Source organism: Balaenoptera borealis (assembly GCF_965194805.1).
Source record: "Balaenoptera borealis genome assembly, chromosome: 17".
Classification (NCBI taxonomy): Eukaryota; Metazoa; Chordata; class Mammalia; order Artiodactyla; family Balaenopteridae; genus Balaenoptera; species Balaenoptera borealis.
Genome location: NC_138876.1, coordinates 38348903 through 38376060, shown reverse-complemented (window position 1 = coordinate 38376060; position 27158 = coordinate 38348903). Strand labels below are relative to the sequence as shown.

Sequence of the window (27158 nt, the reverse complement as noted above, 5' to 3'; positions counted from 1 at the left end):
CAAAATGCCTGTTTGTAATTAATTTTTCCCCTGGATTCTAAAGATAAAGACTAGTAGTGAGAAGCTTATTTCTGTTGAGAGCCATCGAGTTAAAAGCAACTTAATTTCAGGTGTGTTTGTGTGTGCATGTGTTATAGAAAAGAAATCCATATTTAATATGGAAAACTGCAAAAAGAGAAGGAAAAACCCACTGTTATCACATTACCCAGTGACAACCACTGTTTTTTACATTTCCTTATGGTCCTTTTTTTTTTTTCCAGTGTACAATTCTGTGGGTTTCATTTGGTTTTTTTACACAATCCAAATCATACATGCATTTTTGTGTTCCTCCTCCCTCACTTAATATTGTGCCTCAAACATTTTCTTTACTTTCTGTAAGTATTTTATTTAATGACCATGTGATACATTGTGTAAGCATAGCATAAACTATTTCACTATTCCCCTATTATCAGAGAAGTAACTTCTTTTTTTAAAGAAATGTAAATGACGTTGCATTGAATATATTTGTTTGGGGGTTATTTCTTTAGGATAGATTCTTGGAAGTGATATTATTGGATTAAAGGAAATATGAATGTTTACAGTGCTCTACGACATGTTGTCAAAGTATTTTCTAGGAGAGTTCTAATTTATCCTGTCAGCATCAGTATGAGTGCCATTTATCATATGCTTACCAAGGTTGAGTATTCTTATTTTTTTAATCTTTTCTAATTTGATAAGGAAAACATACATAAATTGTTTTGGTTAACTTTTTAAAATCACTAATGAGGTTGAGTGTTTTTCACAACTTTCTTGATCATTTCTGTTTCTTTTGTAAATTGTCTATTCATGTTCTTTGCCCATTTGTGTAATGGCCTCTGTTTTTTGTGCTTTAAGTTGTAATTCCTTGTGCATTAAACATATAATCTTTTCTGTTGTGCTTGTTGCAGATATGTTTTGCTTGGTTTATTTTAGTTTGGGGGAGCAATAGACATTACAGAGTTTTTAGTGTTTAAGTAGAAATAACTGTTTCTTCGCATGTTACTTGCTTTTCCCATCACTTTTAAGCTTAGAAAAACTTATGTTGACTAACATCCCTAAGAAGCAGGCTCTATATCATTTGCTAATATTGTTCTTCAGCTTGTTCTCCCCTCTTCCCCTGCAATGTCCAAAAATTGTGTAGAAATATCAAAATTTATTTGGAAGAAGAGACAATTCCTAAATTCCTAGCCTCGTTTTCAGCAGTAATAAAAGCATAAATTTCTATGCTATAAAGCATCCTTTCACACTTAATAAAAGAAATGGTCAAATTTTATCAAGTAATCTTAAGAACCATGACCTTTTGAGATATTTGCAATTTACTTATAAAACCTATGTAGCATTTTCATAATTAGTACATAAATTAGTTGGTAGTACTTGCTTAATGTTGCTGTAGACAAACTTAAAGCAGCAGATTAGAGTTCCTGCCTAGATGGATTAGGACCTTTATTGAAATTGAAAGGGAACTATATTAAATGAGGTTTGCAGTGAGTTACTGAGAAGAGACAGATGTGACTTGTCTCATGGATGTATATATGTTCCTTAAAATACTCATACGTAAGTAGGCAATTGCTTTAAAATGTTGAGAAGATATCATGGTGTAGTGGAATGAGCTTGTTCCTACTTCAGACAGACCTATTTGGTATGAATCCCTATTTTTCCACATATAAACTGTTAAGATATTAGGCTAGTTATTTAACCTATGTGAATCCCATATTCAAGTAGTTGTAAGGATTGGCTATAATGAGTGTGAAGTACCAAGTTTCAGTGCCTGATCCAAACTGGTAGCTTACTTGTGGTAGATGATCCGGTAGCTTGCTATAGTAGAGAAAGAACATGGGCTTGGAAAGTAGGTTTAAGTTCCAGTCATGACTCGGGTGTTTTCTGTCAGCAGGTCACTTAACTGCTCTGACACTTTGCCTAGCAGGGCTGCCCTAAGGATTAGAAGTAGTTGGTGTAAAGAGCCCAGTACATAATAGACGTTCAATAAATGGTAGCTATTGCCATATTAGGTGGTTCTGATTTCTAAGGATATCTTTAAATATTATTATCATAGTTATAAATCTGTACGTATCTTTCAAGTTTCATTGCAAATTGAAGGTTCCAAGTGACGTTCTTTATTTTAACAGCTGCTTGGTCTAGTGTGGATAGGGGAATGAATACCTCTGAACAGAATTCTGCTTCTTTTGCATCTCTCACACTTAACTCTGCTGTTTCTGGTATGTGAAAACAGTCTTTCATTTAGTTAACAAAAAAAATTTGTTTAATTTTAGCACTTGCTATTTGAAAAAATAATCAGAGTCAAAGTACTGCTATCCACATAAATTATAGATATACAGTATAAAGTAGCAGAGGCCTTAATAAAGAAAGACCTAAATTCTTACCTGCAGGTGGCTTAGTTCCTTTCTGTGGTGGAGATCGGAAGATTCTGTGGCCTAACTTAACTGAAAGTGTGTTGGCACACAGACGAATGCAAATAGAAGGCCTTCCCTTCAAGGTCATGACACTCTTCTGTTACTAGTTTACCCCTACCATAATTCTACTTGCAGTTTGGCATTTTATTTCTATCTGCCCTTATTCATCATGAGTTTATAGCTTTCGGGTTATGTGGACCCTCTGAGTATCTGTTGAGTTAGAAAATTCATTATTACTACTAAACTACTATAATTCAGCATTACTTACATGGATATGCCTTTTATTAATAATATAGACGCTATATATACTTAACAAATACTACGTAAACATGGGACACATTTAGTTTTGTAATGTTTGGTTCACGTTGGAATTCATGGACCCAGTACTAATCTTGTAGTTCCACAGTGTCTGGAGTCACCGAGTCTAGAATAGAGGTCAGCAAACTTTTTCTGTAAAGGGCCCAATAGCAAATATTTTAGGCTTTGTGGGCCATACTGTCTTCTGTTGCAACTACTTAATTCTGCCATTGTAGCAGGAAAGCAGCTAGAGGCAATACATAAACCAAATGAGTGTGTCTGGTTCTGAAATATTGTTCTTTTGATTTTTTTTTTCAACCATTTAAAAATATAAAAACTGTTCTCAGTTCATGGGCGATATAAAAAAGGGATGGTTAGATTTGGCCTATGAGTTGTAGTTTGCCAACTCTTGGTCTCATAGGCTACATTTTAGTTCCAGAGGTACAAGTTAATTTCTTCCTTCATTTGGTGACTTTGTACAACACAGATGCTATTCTATTCATATATTCAGAGAAAGCTGCTAAAGAAATAGCAACAGTGTTACTGTAGTCTTTCTAAGCAGCTAATGTGCTATTTATATATGAATTTTATAGGGTTACTCCATTTGTCAAAATTTATATTTAAAATATATAACTGTTTTGAGTATATTTCAAGCATATTAGTGGAAGGCTAGTAAGATCATCTATAACCAAGTGAAAATTTATAAGTGAGTAAGGACTTTTGTGAGGGGAAGTGTCTTTTATACTAACAGGTATTCTTCTTAACCCTTTCTTTATCACTGGCTCTGAATGCAAAGTGAATATCACAGTCACCTAAGAAGGACTCCAAAACATGTGCAAATTCTGATTCAGAAGGTCTGGGGTATATAAATACCTGATGGAAAACCACTGCTTTACATTTCTATTCTAAAACGAATTTATGGCTATAGAGCCAAGGATTTTTGACCTGGCATCCTTTAATTTATATGCCCCAAAAACTATATGCAAAATTTTGTGTAAGTCCTGGACAGTAGTCCAACCACAGCTTTCATCATATTGCTAAAGGACTGTGTGACCCCACTTACCCCATCTATTCCCCACCTCCCAAAAAAGTAAAAACGGAAAACATTTAGAAGATAATATTCTCTTGTTTTTAAGTGCACTTGAACTTACCTTGGTCTCTAAACCACCAGCACAACTGTCTTATTCTCTTTGGCTTCTTTCTGCCTCACCTCTCTAGATAGTCATCTATTTCTTTTATTTTTTCTTAGGCAGAAGGTTCTAGCAAGCTCAGACATTTTCTAGTTGTGTCCTTCAGGGTTCTAAGGATATAGGCATACCCTGAAATTTCCAGTATTTCTTTTATGCTTTATTATTTTTCATGAAGAAGAAAAATAAAACAACTTTCTTTGACTTCTTGAAATTTGTAGATACCCGGTTTGAAGTATATATTATAAAAGACAAAATCTAATGGATTGGTACTAGGGAAAAAATATATTTCTGATCAGTGAATTCAATCCAGTGATTATCGTGCTTAAACTAAAATTACCCTCAATTCTGCTTTTCTTTATCTTAACTCTTTTTCTAATGTCTGCAGTTTTCCTTTTAGGAGAAATAAAAAATAATTAAGTCTTCGTGTGCAAAGTATAGAACTATTGTTATGAAACATCAGTAGAAAATTCCATTTTTAATTTTATTGCATTCGTTTTCATTTAAGGGTCTACTGCTGAGCCAGTTTCTCAGTCTACCACTTCTGATTATCAGTGGGATGTTAGCCGTAATCAACCCTATATCGATGATGAATGGTCTGGGTTAAGTATGTCCTTTTAAAAATTATCAGTTTGTTTTTGTTTTTGTTTTCAGAATTTTCTTTCTAGCACCCTAATTCATGCTTTATGTTTTCATTTTAATCCTAATTTTTCACCTTTTAGGTCATAGTAATATAGTTTAATACCAAATGTGTACTACTTGTAAACTGACTATTGAATACCTGTAGAATTAAAACTAAATTCACTTTTCATGATTGAGGCAATATTTAAACATGAAGTTTTCTTATAATTGCTCTGTAGTTTGTCTAGTTTTTAAATTGTTTTAAATGAATGTTCTATTTCTTTTCCTAGTTTTAATATAATAGAGTAAATAGAATATATGGGAATGGCTTTGAATTCATGAGGTATGCACGTTTTTATATTGGTAGAAAACCATTTTCTTAGTCTAATTTCCAGTAGAAGCATAGGAAAGTTAAAGGCAAGAGTCACAAAAAAAGAGGAAGGGAAAAAGAAGAATATGGTTTTCATGTTCAGAAAGTTCATACCATCTTCATTTAAAAAAAAAAAAAAGACAGATTTTTTTTTTTTTTTTCCCCACAACATTAAATCTTAGAATTTAAAACCCTCTGGAAACAGGAACTCTCATTGACTTTCCTTATCCTCAGTACCTACTGCAGTGTTTTATACACAGGTGTTCAATAGTCATAATGATAATAAAAGCAAACACCTGACTGTGCCAGGCACTGATCTAGATGGTTTAAGTCTTATGCATGTTATTAGCTTGTTTAGTACAATTCTGTGAGGTAGGTATTATTTTTTTCCCACACTTTCCAGTTGAAGAAACTGAGGTAAAGAAAAATTATCTAATCTTCCCCAGCCACACAGTTAAGTGGAGGAGCTGGTATCAAAGTTTGGTAGTCTGGCCCCCGGAGTTCATGTTCTTAACCACTGCATGGTACAGCCTCGATGATGATTGTAATCATGAAGGTATGCTTGCAACACAATCCAAAGATTAGTCTTAGACTAGTCTCTGTTAGATTAGTTGAAGCACAGTTGAGGGAGGTGAGATTGGAAAGGTATATTAGGAAGGACCATATTGTGAAGAGCCTTGAATTGCTGGCTAAGTATTAGGGAGCCAAGGGTCAGAGTACTAGTTCAGAAGGTAGATCCCAGTTCTCGTCCTGACTTTAAAGCGTAGTACCTCATATGTCTTGGACTTTGTCACTTATCTTGGAATCTAGATTAATTGACCTGTAAAACAGAGCAAATAATCTTTCCTATCTACTTCCATAGAGTGTTGTGAGGTTTTAATGAGGGAATGAACATGAAAGCTCTTGGAAAATTATAAAGTATCAGATAAATACAAAGTATTACAAGGATGTGAAAGCACTGTTTTGTGGGGGGCGGGGGAGGAAACAGTGTACTTCCGGAAGAATGATCTGCTATGTGCAAAATAGAATTGAGGAGTGATTGTAAGAAAATAGCACTGAGGTGTCTTGGGCAGCTGTGGGTTGAAGCTGAGGAAAATGGAGCAAACAGGGCTCTAGGCTTCCTTGCTTGGAAAGAATAGCTCTACTTTTATCTTTTTATTCTTGTGATAATGAAAAACACAATTGGCTGATAAATAAGAGACTGAAATAAACATATCCATGGGACTCTGTACTTAAGTAATAAGTATCAGAACGCCTTTTTTGTTTGTTATGCTGTATTGGCAGTCTTTTCAGTCCAAAGTTACTCTTTAACCTCATTTTCTCTGTGAATTTTATTTTTTGTGTTATCTTCTTTAATGTCGCTAATTTTGGTACTCAGTGAATTTAGTTATTCCTTCTAAATTTATAGTAATGCATGAAGTATTTGAGATTACTAATCCACAAAGTATATATATACTATCTTTACATTTAACAATGTGATATGATTAATATATTGACCCTCTGGTTTGAGGCATAAACATCATTATCTAGCAGAAAGGCATTGAATTTACCCAAGCACTTGAATATAAAGTTAAGATGCTGGAACTTCCCTGGCAGTCCAGTGGGTAGGACTCTGCGCTCCCACTGGAGGGGGCACAGGTTTGATCCCTGGTTGGGTAACTAAGATCCCGAATGCCGCGCATTGAGACCAAAAACAATTTTTAAATAAAGTTAAAGATGCTAAAGTACAGAAGGTAATGTTTTTTAAAGACAGATGTTAATCATTCAATTATCTTGACCATAAAGGAACAATATCATCACAACCCCTGTAAAAAGTCAGATTTTGAATAGAATTTTGTTTTTGTTGGCACACCAGGGTGAAAGAATTAACGGCAGCATAGTGAATGGGTTGAGAGCATGGGCTTTGAGGACAGACTACCTGGGTTCGAATCTTAGCTTCATTGTTTTTCAGTGCTTCAGTTTCATCATCTGTAAATATAATATTTCTTCCCCCACAGACTTGTTGAGAGGATTAAGTGACATAATATTTATAAAGCCCTTAGAACACTGCCTGATACATGGTAAATATTCAGTAAGTGCTGTGATGCTATTGATGATATTCTTCTAGGGGCATAATTAGTCTACTCAGTGGGGTTAATTTGTAAATTATCTGTTTAAACACTGGAGAAATTCTTTCTGTCATATTTGTTTTATTTTATTAAAGTTAATGCTGAGTTAAGTTCTGACCAGAAACAGCTGACAACCATTTTCTTACTGAGATAAAAAGGAAAATAGCTATGGGATGCTTAAACCTAAAACATTATTTCACAAGCAAATTCAATGGAGAGACAAATGCCTTACCATTTTGAAAAGACAGCTAATACAAAGCTCTTTGGAAAGACTTTGGCAAACTAATGGGAGAATTTTAAGAAATGAGAAATTACTCTATAAATGGAGGGAACTATGCTATGAATGAAACTGTACTACATAGTTTCCAGGAAACTAAGAAGATTATTAGCACCAAGTATATGTATACTTGGTGCTAATAAACTAAGGTTCATGAGGCCCATGAACCTTAAGAATTATGCGTTGTCTCCTGGTGACAATTTTTAGGCTTAGTTGATTGATCTGTTGATTTAAAGTAATTTTATTTGGGGAATTCCCTGGTTAGGACTCTGCACTTTCACTGCCAAGGGCCCCGGTTAGATCCCTGGTCGGAGAACTAAAATCCCATAGGTCGAGGGTGAGGGGCGGCGGGGGGGAGTAGTTTTATTTGATCCCAGTTAATTTAAAAATTATATAAAAACCAACCTGAAATCAATAAACGTGGAAAAATCACCATAAAGCTTTATAAAGCCTGTAGAGATTTATGCTTCTATTAATGTTCTGATAGAAGTTGAAACATAGGCTACAGTTACTCCTCAAACTTTATGGCTGTCTAAGACTTCTACAAAAAAAGATAATTTTACCGAGTACTTTACTAGATTTTTATCCCTAACCCCCCCCACCACCACCACCATATTTATTAAGAAAAGAGTTTGTATGTTAAATAGTGCCCATTCACTTCCTTAAACTTTTTTTTTTTTTTTTTGACAAAGGTTTTTTTCCGACAGGAAGCCCTAAGAGACCTGGCTTATGGACAGCAATTTTCCAAATCTGGGTGTCTTATTTGTGAGGTTTAAGCAAAACAATTGACAGCTTTGGCATTCAAATCTCCTAATAATATTGTTAATAAATGCTTGGTGTAAGATGAGCGGTTGGTTCCAGACATCTACTAGATACTTTTTTTTTTTTTTTTTTTGGCTGTGCTGGGTCTTAGTTGCGGCACTCGGGATCTTCCTTGCGGCATGTGGGATCTTTAGTTGCAGCATACGGACTTCTTAGTTGTGGCATGTGAACTCTTAGTTGCGACGTGCATGCAGGATCTAGTTCCCTGACCAAGGATCAAACCCGGGCTCCCTGCATTGGGAGCACAGAGTCTTACCCACCGGACCACCAGGGAAGTCCCATACTTCTAGTACCGGAGGTCTCATGCTACATACATATTTACTTATAAAAATGACTTCTACATTAAAACATAACCAAGTGTATCTTATGGAGAGACTTATCAGGATTGTGAGAAATAAATTCTTAATTGTGTATGCCTGATAGCTTAGAAACTGTCTTTCTATTGTTAATGTCATCAGTGATATATTAAAAGCAGTAGGTACCATTTATTGAGCACTTACTGCATTGCTCTGAACTGCTTTACATGTATCTAATATAATCCTTTCAACAATCCTATGAAGTTGGTACATAGCCAATTAAGATTAAGACATTTGACCAAAATCACATAGTTATTAAGTGGTAGAGCAATATTCAGATATAGGTCTGTTTGACTCTGAGGTCCATGCTCTTAACCTCTATGCTGTTACTATGTAATACTGGCTCTGGATACCTGCTCATGGTAGTAAATTTAGAAATATAGGAAGGGACTTCCTTTTTTGTAACACATTTCACACTTGTACTCAGTTGTTCCATGTTTTTCCTCTACTGGACCATGAATTCTTGCTTATGATGTTTTCAGTCTCTCCCCATCCTCTACTGGTTTAGCCCCTCTTCTCCCTTTTCGCACTTCCCATGACAGAATCTGTCACTCTGTACTTAATTGTTGTACTTATCTTCATCCCTGAGTAGACAGTGAGCTCCATGTGGGGAGGGATTATTTCATACTCATTTTTGTACCTCTGTTACCTGTCTAGCTCAAGTTCTAGTATTTAATAAGTACTTAATAAGATGAAATTCCTATAACTCCATTGTTAAGATGTATCTATTATTAATGTATTCTTTTCTTTTATCTCTTCCTCTTATAAATTTGGGATCATGTTGCACAGGCAATTTTGTCTATGATTTTTATTCTATGAGCATTTTCCCAGATCATAATATATTTATCCAAAACATAGATTTTTTTAAAAGTCTTCATGAGGTTGTATAATAATACGTCCCCTCTAAACAAAAATAATAGAATTCATGTGGAAAAATAAGAATAGTGAAGAAAATAGGAGTAATGCAGGCAGATTTGTTGTTCTAGATAATAAAATGTATTACAAGTTATATTTTGTATGACAGGAATAGATGACTGGAACAGAAATTCCAGAAACAGACTGAAGTATATATTTAAGAATTTAATATTTGGTAAAAGTAGCATTTGGCGTTAATTGGGGAAAGGTTGGATTTTTTTTCAATAAAGAGCAATGTTAGAATGACTTGTTAACCATTTAGAAATAAAGCCTAACTTCTGTTATGTTAACATTAAGTAGTTATTATAGATGTATATATGGATGTGTATGATGTCCAGGGAGAGGAGGGAAGAATTAATTTTGAGAGCTACTTATCTAACCAGGGTAAAGCCAAAGATTGTTTTTCTCTTTTAGAATAAGCCAGTGATAGCTTCCCAAAGGAGGTGAAAATTCAGTGCTTCCTAGAGTGAAAGAATTTGGAAGTCTAGATTAGAAATTTATTCTTAAAAAAAAAAAAAAAATTATTCTTGAGAAGAGGGTGATAGAAGCCCTGAAAGTGACTCACATATTTTGGAAAGATAAAAGTACCATTGAATAATCTGAAAAAATATAAGAAGGTAAAGTGTTTTTTAAAAAAGAGGAGAAAAAGAAGAGGTTGACTATTTTGCATGACTTGGTGAATTTGAAGAAGAACCTAATCTTAAACAGTTCATAAGGAGGGGAGGAGCGTGATTTTGGCACTACTCTTAGAGACTGACTCATTTTATACCCTGAGGGGAAGAATCAGAAAAAATGACCAAGTCCTAGACGAAGTTAGACATAAACAGTGAAAAGAAAGCAAATTCAGGGGATAAACTTCCTTTGATAATAAAGGAAGTAGCGAGAGTGGAATAAATGGTTCATTCATAAGTTTTCTGGAGTTTCTTAGACATTCCATCTAGTCATATGATGTGCCCAGCAGAAGTTGGGTAAAGGTTTTTACCGTCATGTTATTGGGTATTTTTCCTAGCTCTTAAAATGTACTTGGGAGGAAGAAGAGCAGTGGTTTAAAATTACAGCTTAGTTCAACATAAGGAATTTTGGGTTTTGCATTTAGTTTTTGGCAGAAATGACAGATGCCTAATTCACACTGTTAAATTTTAGATGGTATGTCTTCTGCTGATCCCAGCTCTGATTGGAATGCGCCAGCAGAAGAGTGGGGAAATTGGGTAGGTGAAGAAAGAGCTTCACTGCAGAAGTCCCAGGAACCAATTCCTGATGATCAAAAAGTGAGTAAAGGGATTGGTGGGTATGTTTATTTCTCTGTGCAGTCAACTGTACTGGAATTATTAAGGGTTACATTCCGTATTACAAATATATCCAGGGGTAGAGTTGCTTCAGAGAGACATTCTAATCATATTTGCTTCAGTCATCTTATGTCCGCATGCCTTCTCTCTATTACTGTTTCTTCTTTCCACAAATTATTGAGGATTCTACTATGTGGAAAGCACTATTATATACTGATAAGAAAAAAAAAACGCACAATTCCTGTCCTCATCAGAATTATTATAACAGCCTACCAACTGTTTAGTGTGTTTAGAGAAGAGTAGATTGGTTCTCAATGAAAAATTAAGGAAAACTTCATAGCAAGATAAGACTGAGAACCTTATGAAAAAGGGACCAAGGCAGGAAAGTAACATGTTTGGTGGAGAGGTATAATACACGTGTGGAATCAGTTGGTGGTAGGATCAATTGTTTTTGTATGTCAGTCTTCCCCTTCTAGGCTTCATTCCTTAAAGAAAGGGACCGTGAAGTTTTTATTTTTGTAGCTCTATAAACTAGAGCTACAAAACATGCTTCACATTCAGTAAATGAATAAATAGATGAAATGAGTGATATATATACCTTGCCACATTTTTATGGAATTCTAGAAGTAATGAGAACCTACTGACAGCTTTTAAACTAGGGATAACCTAATCATTGCTAGGGTTAGAAAAATTAGGCTGGGAGCTTCCCTGGTGGTCCAGTGGGTACGACTCCAAGCTCCCAATGCAGGAGGCCCGGGTTTGATCCCTGGTCGGGGAACTAGAATCCTGCATGCTTGCTGCAACTAAGAGCCCTCATGCTGCAACTAAAAGATCCCGCATGCCGCGACTTCCCTGGTGGTCCAGTGGCTAAGACTCTGCACTCCCAGTGCAAGGGGCCCAGGTTCGATCCCTGGTCAGGGAACTAGATCCCACATGCCGCAACTAAGAGTTCAAATGCCACAACTAAGAGTTCAAATTCCACAGCTAAAGGTCCCGCATGCCACAACTAAAAAAAGATCCCGTGTGCCACAACGAAGATCCCGCACACGACAACAAAGATCCCGCGTGCCGCAACTAAGACCCAACACAGCCAAATAAATAAATAAATAAATAAATATATATATATATATATATATATATATATATATATATATATATATATAAAAAGAATAAAAAGATCACTCATGCCGCAACTAAAAAAGATTCTGCATGCTGCAACGAAGATCCTGTGTGCCACAACTAAGACCCGGCACAGCCTAAATAAATAAATAAATAAATAAATTTTTTGAAAAAGAAAAATTAGGCTGGATATAACAAAAATGAGAAGACTGGTTTGGGAGGCTATTTTGTACTATTTTGATTGCATGAATCAGGAGGAGATAATGAACTAAGTTGATAACTTTGAAAAGTAAATGGAAGTGGTTATTTACAAGAGACATTAAGCTACTGATTGAACTTTTCTACTGGTTGGTTATAGAAAGAAGGGTGAAAAGTCAGAGAGGCTCTGAAGATACTAGGGCCATTATTATTCAACAGACATTAATTGCATCTGCCATGGGTCAGGTATTGTGCTAACAGAGAAACAAGACACAATTACTGCCTTCGAGGAGCCTACAGTCTAGTTAGGGAGGAGAGGAGGGAGACAGGCACACTGGAAGATAAAAGTAATGTTATAATGTGTTAGGTATTATGAAAGCACTTCGGCATTTTAGCAAAGGCATCCCAGAGGTAAAAGCAGAATGTGTAGCAAAGAGTGGTCAGAAATGAGATTGGAAAGGGAAGCAGAAACCAGGTTCTACAAGCCCTTGAATGTCATGTTTAAAACCTTGGATTTCCCGCCTGCCAATGCAGGGGACACGGGTTCGAGCCCTGGTCCGGGAAGATCCCACATGCCACAGAGCAACTAAGCCCGTGTGCCACAACTACTGAGCCTGCGCTCTAGAGCCCATGAACCACAACTGCTGAGCCCGCGTGCTGCAACCACTGAAGCCCGCGCGCCTAGAGCCCATGCTCCGCAACAAGAGAAGCCGCCGCAAAGAGAAGACCGCACACCACAATGAAGAGTAGCCCCCACTCACCACAACTAGAGAAAGCCCGTGCACAGCAACAAAGACCCAATGCAGCCATAAATTAATTAATTAATTAATTTTTAAAAAAAGACTTGGATTTTGTCCTATAAATAATGGAAGAATTTTAATCTAAAGTGGTGTGCTTTTTGGTTTTTGGTGTTTTTGTTTGGTTGGTTTTGGTTTGATTTGGGGTTTTTTTGTTTTTGTGGGTTCTTTGGGTTTTGTTTTTGTTTTGGCTACTCTGGCAATTAATGTAGAAAAAGGAGTGGAGGCATAATGAGAATAAAGGCAGGAATACCAGTTTAGAGGTTGTTCTAGTAGTCCTGTACAGTAGTGGTAAGAATGGTATACAGAGTAGAGGACAGATTTGAAAAATAAATTGAAGCAAAATCAACAGAACATATGGTTAGAATTGATTGGAGAAAGAATCATCAAAAATGACTTCCAGAATTGTAGCTTAGGTAACTGGGATGGTGAAAGTGGTGCTCCCAACAGAGAAAGCAAAAGCTACTTAATTGGGGGAAAGATCGTTGGTTCAGTTTGGGATGTGTTAGATGCAAGGTGTTTTGTAGATAGGCCTAAGAAAAGTTGGTTGCAACGGGTTAAAGCTTTGGGAGAAGATTTGTATTTGGAAGTTATTAGTATATGGTTGTTAAAACTTTGAGGGTGAGTGAAATGTGTAGAAAATTTTATAGAGTTGAAAAGAGCAATGTAATGAGCATAGAAATCTGGGGAACTCCCAAGTTTTAAGCCCGTGAAAGAAACTGAGGGAGGAGAGTTCTGGGACACAGAGGCTGAGACATTTGCTCTCTGGTAATTTAGAGCAGTTTCATTAGAAACCTTGGACTCTAGTAGCCAGTCGGAGTAAGTTGAGTAAAATGATGCTTAAAAAATAATAAGGTATTTTTTTCTTGGGACTTCCCTGGTGGTCCAGTGGGTAAGACTCCACGCTCCCTATGCAGGGGGCCCAGGTTCAATCCCTGCTTAGGGAACTAGATCCCTCATGCTGCAGCTAAGACCTGGCGCAGCCAAATAAATAAATAAATAATTTTTTTAAAAAGATTTTTTTTCTTAAGCAAGTTTGGGTATGGATGGAGAAGTAGTGGATAACAGCAAACTGTAGTATGACGAAGGGTTTTGTTGGGGTCGTTTGTATTTTAATGATAGGAGAGATTTTAGTGCAGGGGTCAGCAAACTTTTATTTAAAAGGCCATGCACTAGTGCAAAAGCAGCCATAGACAGTATGGATGGATTATAAATTGGCTGAGAAGCAGACTGACCAGAGTCCTTGTGACCTGAATATCCTTCAGAGGATACATCTTTTCATATGACATTTTAATCATTGTGAGCCTATGGTAAAAACTTCTGTGGAAGTTTCTCCACAACTAGCAACCAACTTGGACAGAAAGTCTCTTAGCTAAGTTTAGCAGGATTTGTGCAGGATTTGGTTTGGTTTTGTTTTTCCATCTGCTAGTAATTTCTGTAAACTCTTTGATGGTTCATGAGACCTCCAAAATCATCCTGATGACTGTGGTGCTGAGCAGAGAAATAGCAAGTTAGCTATATCATCTCTCCCTTTAAGTAGAGTCTAAGAATCTTGGCTGTCATCTGTACAGAATAAGCTAAAAGCACTTTTCCATAGAAAACTCAGCTATATGGTATGTGTGAAGAAATATCATTCATACTAATTTAACAATTCTAATTTGCTATTCTTGTCATGCAGAATATTACTTTCAATGACATTCCTTCTCAAATTCAATTTGTTTAATTCTTTTCTTTTGAGGTAATTATAGAGTCACATGTACTTTTTTAATATTTATTTATTTATTTATTTATTTAGGCTGTGCTGGGTCTTCAGTGCGGCATGCAGGATCTTTTAGTTGCAGCATGCAGGCTCAGAGTTGCCGCATGTGGGCTTCTTGGTTGCGGCATGCTACCTCTTAGTTGTGGCCCGCATGTGGGATTTAGTTCCCCGACCAGGGATCGAACTCAGGGCCCCTGCATTGGGAGCACGGAGTCTTACCCACTGGACCACCGGGGAAGTCCCAGAGTCACATGTACTTGTAAGAAATAATACAGAAAAATCCCTTGTACCCTTTACCCAGTGTCTCCCAATGGTAACATCTTGCAAAAGCATAGTACAGTGTCAAAATCAGGCCATTGACATTGATACAGTCAAGATACAGAACATTTCTAATGTCTTTTGTGAAATGTCTGTTCGTATCTTTTGCACACTTTCTAATTGGATTGTTTATTTGTTTACTGTTGAATTTTGAGTGTTCTTTATATAATCTAGATACAAGTCCTTTGTTGGATATGTGGTTTACAAATATTTTCTCCTACTCTGTAGCTTGTCATTCTCTTAACAGGGTCAAGTTCAATTTTAATGCAAATAGTTCTGTGTTTAAATAAAATAAATTACCTAAGAAACGAGTTTTTAAAAACCAAGGTTTGCACAGCTGTCTAATTGATCATGTAGTGAGTGATGAAAGATGTACGAAAAGGGGTTTATCGTAATAGAAGAGTGAAGTTCCATGCACTTTTGTTATTTTTTGAGTATGTGATTTCAGATCAGTTTTATTGTTACTAATTCTTATTCAGAATTTGGGAGAAAAAGACTGCACCTGATGAATTATTTCATAATAATTTTCTGAATAATGAAAACTTAACCAGTTGGTTCACTTCAGTATTTTTGCTTTTAACATCAGGTTTCAGATGATGATAAAGAAAAGGGAGAGGGAGCTCTTCCAACAGGGAAATCTAAAAAGAAAAAAAAGAAAAAGAAGAAGCAAGGTGAAGATAACTCTCCTGCACAGGTAGAGTATAAAACAACAGACATCATTCATCAAGCGCCTACTGCTGACTTGTGAAAAGATGATTTGCAGATGCTAAGAAAGTGTAGAGGTATAAAGACACCATGTGAGACATCAAATTTACTTGAGAAGCATTTGAAAAGTCATAGAATGTTTTAAAGATTTTATATGTCATGCTGTAATAAAAATGTTATTGCTCTAAAGAAAATATCAAAGGTATAAACCAAAAGCAAATAACTAAAATTCTAAATTAGATGCATTTTAGTTTATATTATGATGAAATGGAACAGGGGGTACAGTATTTCACACATACAGAAAGAAATTCTTTGAGTAATGGAATTTAGCAAATTAGAATTTTAGCACATTTAGGAGAACCATGCGCATAACAAGTGGAGTCTTTCCCTTGACTCTGAGTTTGCTGGCTGTTCCACTTGGTATCCTTTCCTGATTTTTTGGCTTCTAACAGAAACTTTCTATTTATATCACTCCTGCATTTTCCTTTTCTTTTCTTTGGTCTTTCCTATCTGGGAAAGTATTTTTAGATCATTATATAGAGGAAAACAAAGATATTTTAATTTCAAATGTACTAGATTACTAGAAATACGCATGGATTTGTTTTTGAAAGCATTATCACTATTACATTACAACTTATGAAAATCTTATTTCTTCCTTATAACCATGTGGCTGATTGTCTTCATTCCTTTCAATGTAGGCGATGACCAAAACTTCTAGAGGATAGGCTACATTGTACTTTTCCTACGTATTCTATTTGGAACAGATTTCTGCATGACTGTGTAAAGAAGTGTGTGTTCAGTTCTGTTTTGTTGTGCGAAGCACAACCCTTCATAAATGATACCAATCCATTATCAATATTAGCTTTTTCTCAGTAATAATAGGTGGGCATTAAGGTTAGCATAACTAAGATCAATGGACATAAAAGCAAAAACTATATAGTAGGTGTGCTTTTCTTGTTAGCTGAACTAGCTGATGAGAAATGTTATTGATAGCCATACTTTGTTAGTAATACTATCTGAAATCCATTTAGCCAGACTTTTTCTGGATTTCTGTGATTCATACTATGGCCTTTACTAATACTGCTTTTCTGGCTTGTAGATTAGGTGAGTTCCTTTTCAAGGAAATTTTGTGGGGTAGATGTATTCCTTAAATTTCAACTTAATTGGCAAAGGTCATTAAATTGTGAAAGTTCCTTTGGTATTCTGATATTCCTTTTAAAAAAATGTTTGATCTGTTTTTTAAATATAGTGAATAAGTATACAGGTTTTAGAGTCAGATGTGTATTCACATTTTAGTTCTGCCATTTACTGCGTTGTTTTTTGTTTGTTTGTTGTATTTTGCACAAGTTCCTTAACTGCATAGGTTGCTTTGAGAATTAAATGAGATATCCATGAAGTTCTGTGTAAAGTGTATAGCACAGAGTAGCCTATGCATAAATGATTACGTTTTGGAATTTTTTTTTTCCTTACCATTCACAATGATAGTCCTATTTAATATATTCTAATTCATACTTATTTCACATACCTAAGCACGTAATGTCTTTTAAAAAGTTTGAAGACCTAAGAATGGAAATGTTTAAACTTGGAAAAGACCATAAAAATTATCTACACAAATTTTATTTTACAGTTGAGGAAACTGCAGTTTGGGGAAATCAAAGATTTGTCCTTGATGTAAGCATTTGTCCTTGACTTAGCTAGGTTGTGGCATGGCCAAAATTGAAATTCCTATCTGTGTCCTTTCTACTGTGTAAGCTTAATTTATCTAGAAAATGCACTTACCTATAAATATTTCATTCCTTGAAGAAGTCATTAAGTGAAATGCTATTTCTAAAGTCTTAAAGTAGCACCTAATTCCCCGTGTACTTTTTCTAAAAGGAAAAAAATACTTGTTTGGTTTAGTAAATTAAATGGTTCCCATTTGGGGATGTGAGTGTGTTGTTTTTTAATTCACAGTTGATTTAAATCCCTGAGGAAAGCAGGGATGATGAACGTATATTCCAAACGTACCTATGGTTAAAATTCTTTGAATAATTATTTTTTTATGCTCTTTTAAGCCATTTGGGCAGTTTCTGAAATAAAATTATCTTCTTGGAATACCTTCTGGACAGTAGTACTATAAACCAAATAGATTTTAATTAGTAAGAATGAGTGATTTGTATCATCTAATGCACTACTTTTCTCTGTAGGACACAGAAGAATTAGAAAAAGAGATTAGAGAAGAGCTCCCAGTGAATACCTCTAAGGTCCGTGCAAAACAGGAAAAAGCTTTTTCTTCGAAGACCATAAGCACTAGTGACCCAGCTGAAGCACTCATCAGAAACAGCCAGGTAACTTTCTGATACGTAAGGAATACAATTTTGATGACTTGAGAATTGTATTAATAGTAATATTTTATGGAGGCCCATGCTAAACATTTTAAATACACCAAATTGCCCTCACAACAACCCCACAAGAAAGGTGCAAACCATTATATAAATGAGTTTAGAGAAGTTGAATAAGTTGGCCCAAGTCCCATAACTATCAGAGGCCAAACTAGAGAGAGCCACTAGACTGTATTTTTTTCTTAAATATCTAGGCATACAAGGGATAGATGCCTTACAGAAAATGTGACTGGTTCCACTCCCCCAAAAGCATGCACATAATATAACGTGACTATGGTCCGACCTCTCAGAATGTAACATTTGTTTAAAATTTGCTGACAGTGTCTTGAACTGTGTGCCATCTGTGGAAAATTTTGATATGTCAGAAGGGACCGTTTTACAAAAGGTCTAGACCAGTGACACAAAGACCATAGCTCTTTAAAGTCTGATTTCTAATTTGGTAAGTTATATCATATAGAAATATAAGAAATATGAATGACCATGAAATTCTGCATGGTTCGTTTATATACTCATTCAAAAAATGTATTGAGAACCTAACACAATGCCACACACTACTTAAGATTCTGGGGACACATCAAAGAACAAAGCAGACAAAAAAATCTCTGCCTCTGTGGAGCTTACATATTTAATGAGACAGCTTTACACAAGAACCTGAATTACTGTTAAGAGAAAGAATTTGTAACAGTCTGGTACTAAAAATCTTAACCATACTTCCTATTTGGACTTGATGCTTTTAATTCCCTGAGAGTATTTTGACATAAAAGAATGCAGTCTCAATACATACATAGGACTTCCCTGGTGGCGCAGTAGTTAAGAATCCGCCTGCCAATGCAGGGGACACAGGTTCGAGCCCCGGTCCGGGAAGATCCCACATGCCGCAGAGCAACTAAGCCCGTGCGCCACAACTACTGAGCCTGCACTCTAGAGCCCGCGTACCTAGAGCCCGCGTACCTAGAGCCCGTGCTCCACAACAAGAGAAGCCACCGCAATGAGAAGCCTGTACACCGCAATGAAGAGTAGCCCCCACTCGCCGCAACTAGAGAAAGCCTGCGTGCAACAACGAAGACCCAGCGCAGCCAAAAATATATAAATAAATTAATTTTTTTAAAAAATACATACATAAATTTAATAGACTGCAAAGGGTCATATGACATTTTGATGTTTTACTTAATAAGTCATTTTCAGAAGCCATCTTGTAAAGGATATTTGAGTCCTTCTGTGATTTAATATAGGTAAGTGAGAGAATGGGGAGGGAAAGAGATTTAAAATGAGTACTAAAACTTTTGGGTATGAAATAAATACAGGAAACATTATTAAAGTTGAACCAAGCAACATAACTGCAGCTTCAGATACCTGAAATAGGAAGAAGGAATCCTAGTAGTTACCTGGGTACACACATCTTCCTCTTGTTTCCTTTCCCATTGTGCTTTCTTGAACCCATGGAGCCTGGAAGAACAAGGGGCAAGAGAAGCATGACTTACCCTTGTTTCTATATCCAAAATAATCATCACAGGTAGAGCTAAAGGGTGAGATGATCTCTTACTCATCTATTACAGCCTCAAGGCACTGTAAGTGTTGGGGTTTCTGTTGTTACCTGTCCTGAACATTCATTAACAGGCAAAAAAAAAAAAAAAAAAAAAACAGGCCTCATTCAGGCAAATCAGTTAGTTTACGTCTCTGCTCTGAGGTTGCAGAGGAGAAGGAAGATTCAAGAGTTCAGGCCCTACGCATTATGATTTCACTACCAGACTCAATAGAACTCTGACGATTTGGACCTGAGTTTTACTTGTTGCTTTAATAGATAAGACTAGTAGCCATAGCCTGCTGTATCTGAGGCCATCTTTTTCCTTGGAGAGGAAACTGAACCTGTTGCTGCTGCTCTTTGAGATATCCCTAACTCTTGAGAAGGACAAAAGGGAGTATCACCTACTGGTAGTTCAGAAATTTGCTATTTTCTTTTTGCCTTCACATGAAAAGGTTTTGAGGAGGTGAGAGTTAGTGGGAAGTGGACAGAACCATTGAATACCAAAACATAAAAAAATCCTGTTACTTGTAATGAAAAAGAAAAATGTAAAAGTTAATGAAAATGGAATTATTCACTCTTATGTGAAATTCAGTAAACATCTTGTGATTTTACACATTTATCCATTTTTATCCCAACCTGTATTTGTGGATATTGTAAATAAAGACTTATTTGGTTATATGTCACTAGAGGGCAGGCATGAGTTGTAGCGCTTCTGCTGATAAATTATTTGGCAACCATGTTCATATTACTGCTATACAGCCTCTTGTATTACTATGATACTTATTTTTATTTGAAATTTTTTATGAAAATCTAAGATAATTTCATTTCAAAATAGCCTATCAAGACTCTTCCACCTGCTATTTCTACCGAGCCATCTGTTATTTTATCAAAAAGTGATTCTGACAAGAGCTCTTCCCAAGTGCCACCGATGCTACAAGAAACAGATAAATCCAAGTCGAATACTAAGCAAAATAGTGTGCCTCCTTCACAGAGTAAGTAATTCTCATTTTTGGTTCTTTTGGTGTTCTCTGTACTGTCTATAAGTGTTACTGTCTTAGAAGTCTAATGGATTACTTACTACAGCATCCCTTTCCTCCTTTGCAAAGCCTAGATTCCTTGGACCCTTGTGGACCTCAGTTGGGAGGGCCAGGGAGCTGAAGTCACTTCAGGCAAGAATAGGTGGCCAAGGACATACACAAAGGAGGGCTATGCCTACCCTTACTCGCCCAGTCCCTCCCTTTTTCTGTGCACATGTTCTTGAGACTGCAAATTGTCCTGTGCCCTTTTTTTTCACCTCTTTTTCTCCCTTTAGCTACCTTTAGTGTCCATTTTACCCACTTTCACTTTTATTACTTAGATTGAGTCTTTTAAACAATGGTTTTTCTAGGTCAAAACTGATGAAATATCATCCATATCGTTAAACCAAATAATACAGAGGAAAGGAAAAGAGGAAGGCAGCCAGAGAATAACCTAAAAACATGTAACTAGAACTTGAAAATGTAGACATAAAATTTGAAGCATCATTAGTGGATTTCAAAGCATGTTTTTATTGATACTTTCATATTTTTGAAACAGAACAGTATTTACTGTCCTAACTTCTCTCTCTCTTTTTTTTTTTTTTTTTTTTTTGCCTTTTAGCCAAGTCTGAAACTAGTTGGGAATCTCCCAAACAAATAAAAAAGAAGAAAAAAGCCAGACGGGAAACGTGAATATTTTTTTTCCTGAATTGGACATGTGTTTGCAAACACTGTCTTGAAGATTATGCTGTTTATGCAATAATTTGTGAACATGTACAGAGTTTTATATAAATTTAAACCGATTTTTAAAACAAAACTGTGAACACAACCACCGTAAAAATGGAATCAAAGGAAAGTTAATTTATGAAATTAAGAGGTCAGCAGAATTGGAAGACACTTGGGGAAAGTCTTTTCAATCTAACAACGATCTTAATTTAAGAATATTATCCTGGTTTTACAACAGTGCCCTGTTTACAACAGATTGTGCCCTGTCTCATCTGCAGCTGAGGAATAAAGGATTCTGATTAGAGAGAGGGTTGCCTACATATTAGTAAGCAGCTTCTTGGATCTTATGCACGGAACTTAAACCATTTGAATCTGTTTTATGCTTAAATCAAAGTGCTTTGATCAAATGCATAATCTGCCATATCTTTACATATTTGTTGGTAGCAATTTGTATTAAAGAAATCACAAGTGCAAATAAAAAGTCATTTATTATTTGTTTAACTAAACTGTCATGGTTTAGTTTACAATTTTTAAAAAGTTCTTAAAACATTCAAAATGCAGTTGACACTTGTATGGCTTATGAAGTTATTTTTGATAGTCTTACTTTACTTGAATTGTTCAAAGTACAGTATATTTTAAGTTAAGAAAGGTAAACTATATGTATTTGTTTTATACTTTTAAGGTTCAGACTCACAAATAATGCTCTTGTTGATGATTTGAAAACTTTCAGGCAAAATCCACCTTACATTTTTTCCTCTCCCTAGCAATTACTTTTTTTCCAGCATCAACTCTTCTTCATTACTAATACTTTTTTGACTTTAAAAATGAAATCTTTCACAAACTAGTTATACAGACAGCACTTTGATTACATGATGGAGAATGAAAAACTAAAGTCAGACAGCTTTAATTGACATTGTCAAGACCTCCAGTTATCAGGAATACATTTTTTTACTGCCTTAACCTGTAGTGCGTAGAATATGCATCAATTTCTTGAAGGGGATTCGTGTTTTTATAAGAATTTTCATGTAATTATTGCAATCGTGATCAAATAAGGAACGTTTCCTGCTTGAAACTGTATTGATTTAAATGATGTGTGAGATGTTTCACCATTTTCAGGCACTGTGTAATTCTATTGTAATAAACTGGCAGGTATCTTTGTAACTATAAATAGTGCATGCTCAGCCATGTACACTGTAAATAGCCTTTACCAACGTGTTTGACAAGGACCATAATTAACATCACTTAGTGAATTGTGATAAAGAAAAAAAGCCATGATTTATTCGATGTGATTGGCTTAATTGTTTTCCTGTGGCGCCAAGAATGAAACTGTTTAACAGCTGTAACCAATGGTACTGATCTGTCCATCCAATCTTGTCTTTATTATATTTGACTGTGGTTTGATAGTATTGCATTGTCACACTAGGAAAGCTAAAGAAACAAAATGCTTTTAGTTTTGCTGAAGACTGGCCTTATTAATGGACAGCTTTCCTAACAAGTGATTATTAACTTTTATCAGGTGTTAACATCTGTTTCAGGAACATGGCAGTATGTTTACATGTCAGAAGTTTTGTTTAATTCTATATTTCTAAATTGATTTGTTTAAATAAATTCAGCAAATGGATAGCATTGTTTTTATTTGCTTCAATATCGGGGTAAATAAGCTAAAGTGCCAGGAGTGGATTTCTTCAAATGACTGTGCTCTGTTCGCTTTATATAGATGCTTCCTAAAGAGATCCAAGGATTCCTACATTGCAGCACTTTGTAAAGGTATCACAAAGGAGAATTGAATTAGGGAGTCTGTGTAATTTTAGAATGTGCCAAAAGATCTATGCTCAAAAAATTTAATTGAACTCTCTCAACTCTACCTCACCATTTCTTTATCTTAGAATTGTGTTGGCTATGTCGAATGTCGGAGTTTATTTCTCCAGCTTAGTATCTCTCATTCAACCACCAACACCAGGTGTTAGAAACACCATCTTTTGAGGGGAGATTCGGTGTGGAGACGGAGAAGTGCACTGCTAAATTGGGGTGGATCCAGGATGGAGATACCTGTCCCTTCTCTCTGGCTCAAGAACTAGGGCATGGATTTTTATGTTTTAAGAGATGGCAGCTATGAGTGATAAAATTAATAAGTTCATTCTCTTACACATGCATGAGATGCAAACTCTTACACAAAGTATCATTGTTCATCGCTCTTGTTCCATAAAGTTGTTTATGTGACATGAAAGCAGTTTCTGGCGTCTGAACAGAGGAACTGTTTCCAACATAAACTCAGAAGGCAATAAAATCAAGGTAGTGATTCAGGGGAGAGAGGAGAGAGGGGAGCCTGTTGTCCTTTGGAGGCTTGGATTAGTTGCTCCCCAAACCACTAGTAGGGAGATAAGTGATCCCTTCAGGCTTTGTCAGGCCTGGAGGGGACCCTTGTTCTGATTAGCAAACAAAGCCTCCTAGAGAAACTACTGAAAACTCTCCCTCATCCTGACCTGTCTCCCCGTACTTAACTGAATGAAAATCCTTCCCTGTTCTGGAGCAAGGAGTAGTGGGTTAGGACTTCCCCAGACTGGAATCCTACCTCTCTGTATCCTGAATTGAGCAAAACAGTAGTTGAGAGAGTCCAAAAAACAAGTATTGAAATAAAATGTCATTAATGTAATTGACCGTGTTTACTTTGTGCATGCATTTTATTAGGCGGGCAGTGGGAATGACTCATCTGAATCTAATGGTATTATTTCATAGGCTAATCCAGTTTGTACTTGGGTTAAAGATATTGAAGGGCAATATTTAACTACAGAGTTTAGTTTTTCTTAATTACAAACAGTCCTCTATTAATAGAGTGTGAAATATCTTTCAAAATTTAGAATTTAAGATGTCTAACAGATGTCTTAAGACTTTCCTATAAACTCATTGCACAAACTGGAATTACTTTCCGAAAGACTTAGGGAATGCAAATATGTTATTTGTAAAATGCATTGAGTATTGTAAATAAAACAAACCATTTTTGATTTAAGTTGCTCCTTACGGTTCTCTTATGGGAGGGCACTTCGCATCCTAAGCTAGTCTAAAGGCAGTGACTTTTTGATGTTCTTGATGTTTCTAAACTATAGGTTCTAAACGTTTCAAATGTTCTTGATGCTCTGAAACCGTAGGTGTACTTGCAGGCTTTACCACCGGCAAGTCAGGTACTTGGAGTGAAGCATCTCTTGAAATGTCCCTGTTCGTGACACAGTGTTCTCTATGGGAAACAGCTTCCATCTTACAGCAGTAGATGTAACTGCCACCAGGTGTAGTGTATCACTTGTATCAACCTTTTAAATTAAGGAAATTAAACTCAAATTTGGCATTAGGTATTAGTATGGCTGTGTCCTAAACAACAGTGACTTAATATAGAAGTTTATTTCTCTTGCATGTAAAAAAAAAAAAAAAAAGAGAGAGAAAGCAGGCCTGAGAAAGCAGGCCAGGGCTACTCTGACACTCTGCAGGGCCAGGCATCCAAGGTCCTTCTGTGTTGCCCTTCCACATTCTCAACATGTGGCTTTCATGTCACGGTTGCAGACAGCTGCACCAGCTAGAAACCTCCTCTGAGCATTTCTGCTCCCTTCCTTTAAGAACACTTCTTACAAGTTGTTCACACCACACAGGCTTATCCACCCAAACTCAATCACTTGATCCTACTAGCTACAGAGGGGGATGGGAAGTAATAGTGTTTATCCTGGGCTGTCATTGGCCAAATTAACATTTCAGGATTCATTCCTGAGGAAGCAGCAGAGAAGTGGTTATCAGGAACAGCTAGCAGTCTTCTGTCACAGGGTTGACTACGTTGTGTATATCCTGCAGCCAAGTGTCACTTTTAAGGTCAGGTTTTAGCTTTTCCAATCGAGCAGAAATTTTAAAATCTCTTGGATGCTGCTCAGAGTAGCAGCTGATAGTGTTTCAACTTACATGTAATAGATGGTGGAAGAAATTTCTGCCACTCAGTGACTGCTTGAAATTCTAGAGACCTAGAGGCTTAAAAAAACTTAGCAGCCTGCTTTCACACCTACACTGCAAGTATAGATTATAACAATTTTCAGTAGAAGTTACCCTGGTGTCTAATGTAATCTTTAAAAAATTAAAAGGCACTGTTACTATTCTAAATACTTTAACACAATGATTTCTAATCCTACCATCAAGAAAGGTATATGAGTTTAAAAAAAAAAAAAAAAAAAGGTATATGAGGTACATTATAAGATGTTTGCTACCTACTTAATTAACAATACTGAGGTTCATGAATAGGCTAATCTGAAGAAAATTTTAAGCAGATTCAAGGTCATCCCCGTGATAATGGCATTCTTTTTTGTATGTGTGCTTTCCTTTTTTATTTATTGTATCAAAGCATTCAAAATGAATATATGTAACATGTACATAAATTATAAAGCATAATAAAATGAACACCTCTGAAACCACCATTCTGCTTAAGAAATAGAACATTACCAGTAGGGGGATCTTGGGGGTGAGCTTGCTGTTTGTTGTTGTCAGGTAACAGGACCAAGGCGGGGTGTAGGGGCGGGCTGAGGAGGCATGGATGAAACTAGCTGCTCTCAGGTGCCCAGCAGGGGCACAGCTCCTTTTCGGGGCCACAACTGAGTAGGGGTCCCAGGTAACACATAGCCTGGTCTTGGAAGGGTGTCATGACAGCCTCACTGCTACTGCTTCCTCGATTCACTCCACTGACATCTGTTGGGAAATTGTTGTAATAAATATGCATACGCACAGTGAATCTGAACATGAATAGTGCCCTCGGAGTTGCGTAGTGCACGCTTTACGTGGCAGCGTTTCCCCAGGGAAAGAGGGCAGCGAGGCTCTTTTCTAGACAGGAGCTTCCCCCAGGGTTCAGAAGAGTAGCGTGTGTCCTTAGGGCAAGGGTTCCTTGCAAAGTTGGCTGAGGGGGCTGCAGACATTCTGAAAAACACCACAAGGGTGTTTACTGGCTGGACAACCAGAGCTGTTAGCTACTTAAGACCCTGGAATTATGAATGCTTTCTTTCTCTTCTAAACTGTCTTCAATAATTTAAAAAATACATTGCCGGGAAAATTTGGAGCTATTTCCCATTTCTTATCAAAACTGAAATGACCACAATAATGAACAATGGAAGAAAACCTTCCTTAGCACTGGAACTAGGAAAGGCGCATCCAAATGCCAGAAACCGGGGGGCATTTCTGTTAATTAGCAATCAAAATCCAGAAATTTATCGAAAGAATAAAACAGGTATAATAATATCAAGAAATCTAACATTTCATTTAATCGCAAGATTAAAGCAGAAAAAGTACATGATCGTGACACTAAGCTGAAGTATTATAATCCAACAGCTATTCCAATTTAGATTTTAAAAACTTGAAGTAGGTGAAATACTAAAGTCATATCTATTAAAGTCAGAGCAAGGCAGGGTTACTTGCTAGTCAACATTGTCTTAGGTATGAACAGTTAAAAAAATGCTTAAATTGGGACTTTCCTGGTGGTCCAGTGGTCAAGACTCCGTCCTCCCAATGCAGGAGGCACGGGTTCAATCCCTGGTCAGGGAACTAGATCCTGCAGGCCGCAACAAAAGATCCCGCGTGCCTCAACCAAGACCCGGCGCAGCCAAATAGATAGATAAATAAATATTTTTTAAAAAAACATAGAAACCATCTGTATTTTTTAAAAATGTTTAAATTGGTACAACATCAAAGAAGAGAGAAATCATTTTTTCCTGTTTTCATACCTAGAAAACCCAAGAGATTCTAATAAAAAGCTTATGAGCACTAGGAAGAGAATACGCTGAAGTGGCAGATACACGAAACCAATAGAATTTTATGTACTAGAATAAGCACCTAGAAAAGGAAATGGAAAAAAAAATCCAATTACATCACAACTAAAACTATGATTTTTTTTTTTTTTTTTTGCCCGCGCCTCACGGCTTGTGGGATCTT

At 36.3% G+C, this 27158-nt stretch overlaps 1 protein-coding gene across 8 annotated transcripts in view; it reads left to right on the top strand.

Annotated features, from left to right (window-relative positions):
- MTDH (metadherin) overlaps positions 1 to 24219 on the top strand; it is a gene marked incomplete at its 5' end in the record, with an annotated part of 55099 nt that extends 30880 nt beyond the window's left edge. For 3 of the 8 annotated variants that reach the window (XM_082364335.1, XM_082364333.1, XM_082364332.1), the window contains 7 exons: positions 2145 to 2234; positions 4422 to 4520; positions 10526 to 10650; positions 15446 to 15553; positions 17751 to 17891; positions 20306 to 20462; positions 21109 to 24219. In XM_082364335.1, the coding sequence (XP_082220461.1) occupies positions 2145 to 2234; positions 4422 to 4520; positions 10526 to 10650; positions 15446 to 15553; positions 17751 to 17891; positions 20306 to 20462; positions 21109 to 21179 (791 nt within the window). In that variant the 3' untranslated portion in view covers positions 21180 to 24219. Of the gene's footprint in view, positions 1 to 2144; positions 2235 to 4421; positions 4521 to 10525; positions 10651 to 15445; positions 15554 to 17191; positions 17236 to 17750; positions 17892 to 20305; positions 20463 to 21108 lie in introns of those variants that run through there. The other 5 variants (XM_082364336.1, XM_082364334.1, XM_082364338.1 and 2 more) reach the window with 3 other exon arrangements.
- Positions 24220 to 27158: the final 2939 nt, after the last annotated feature.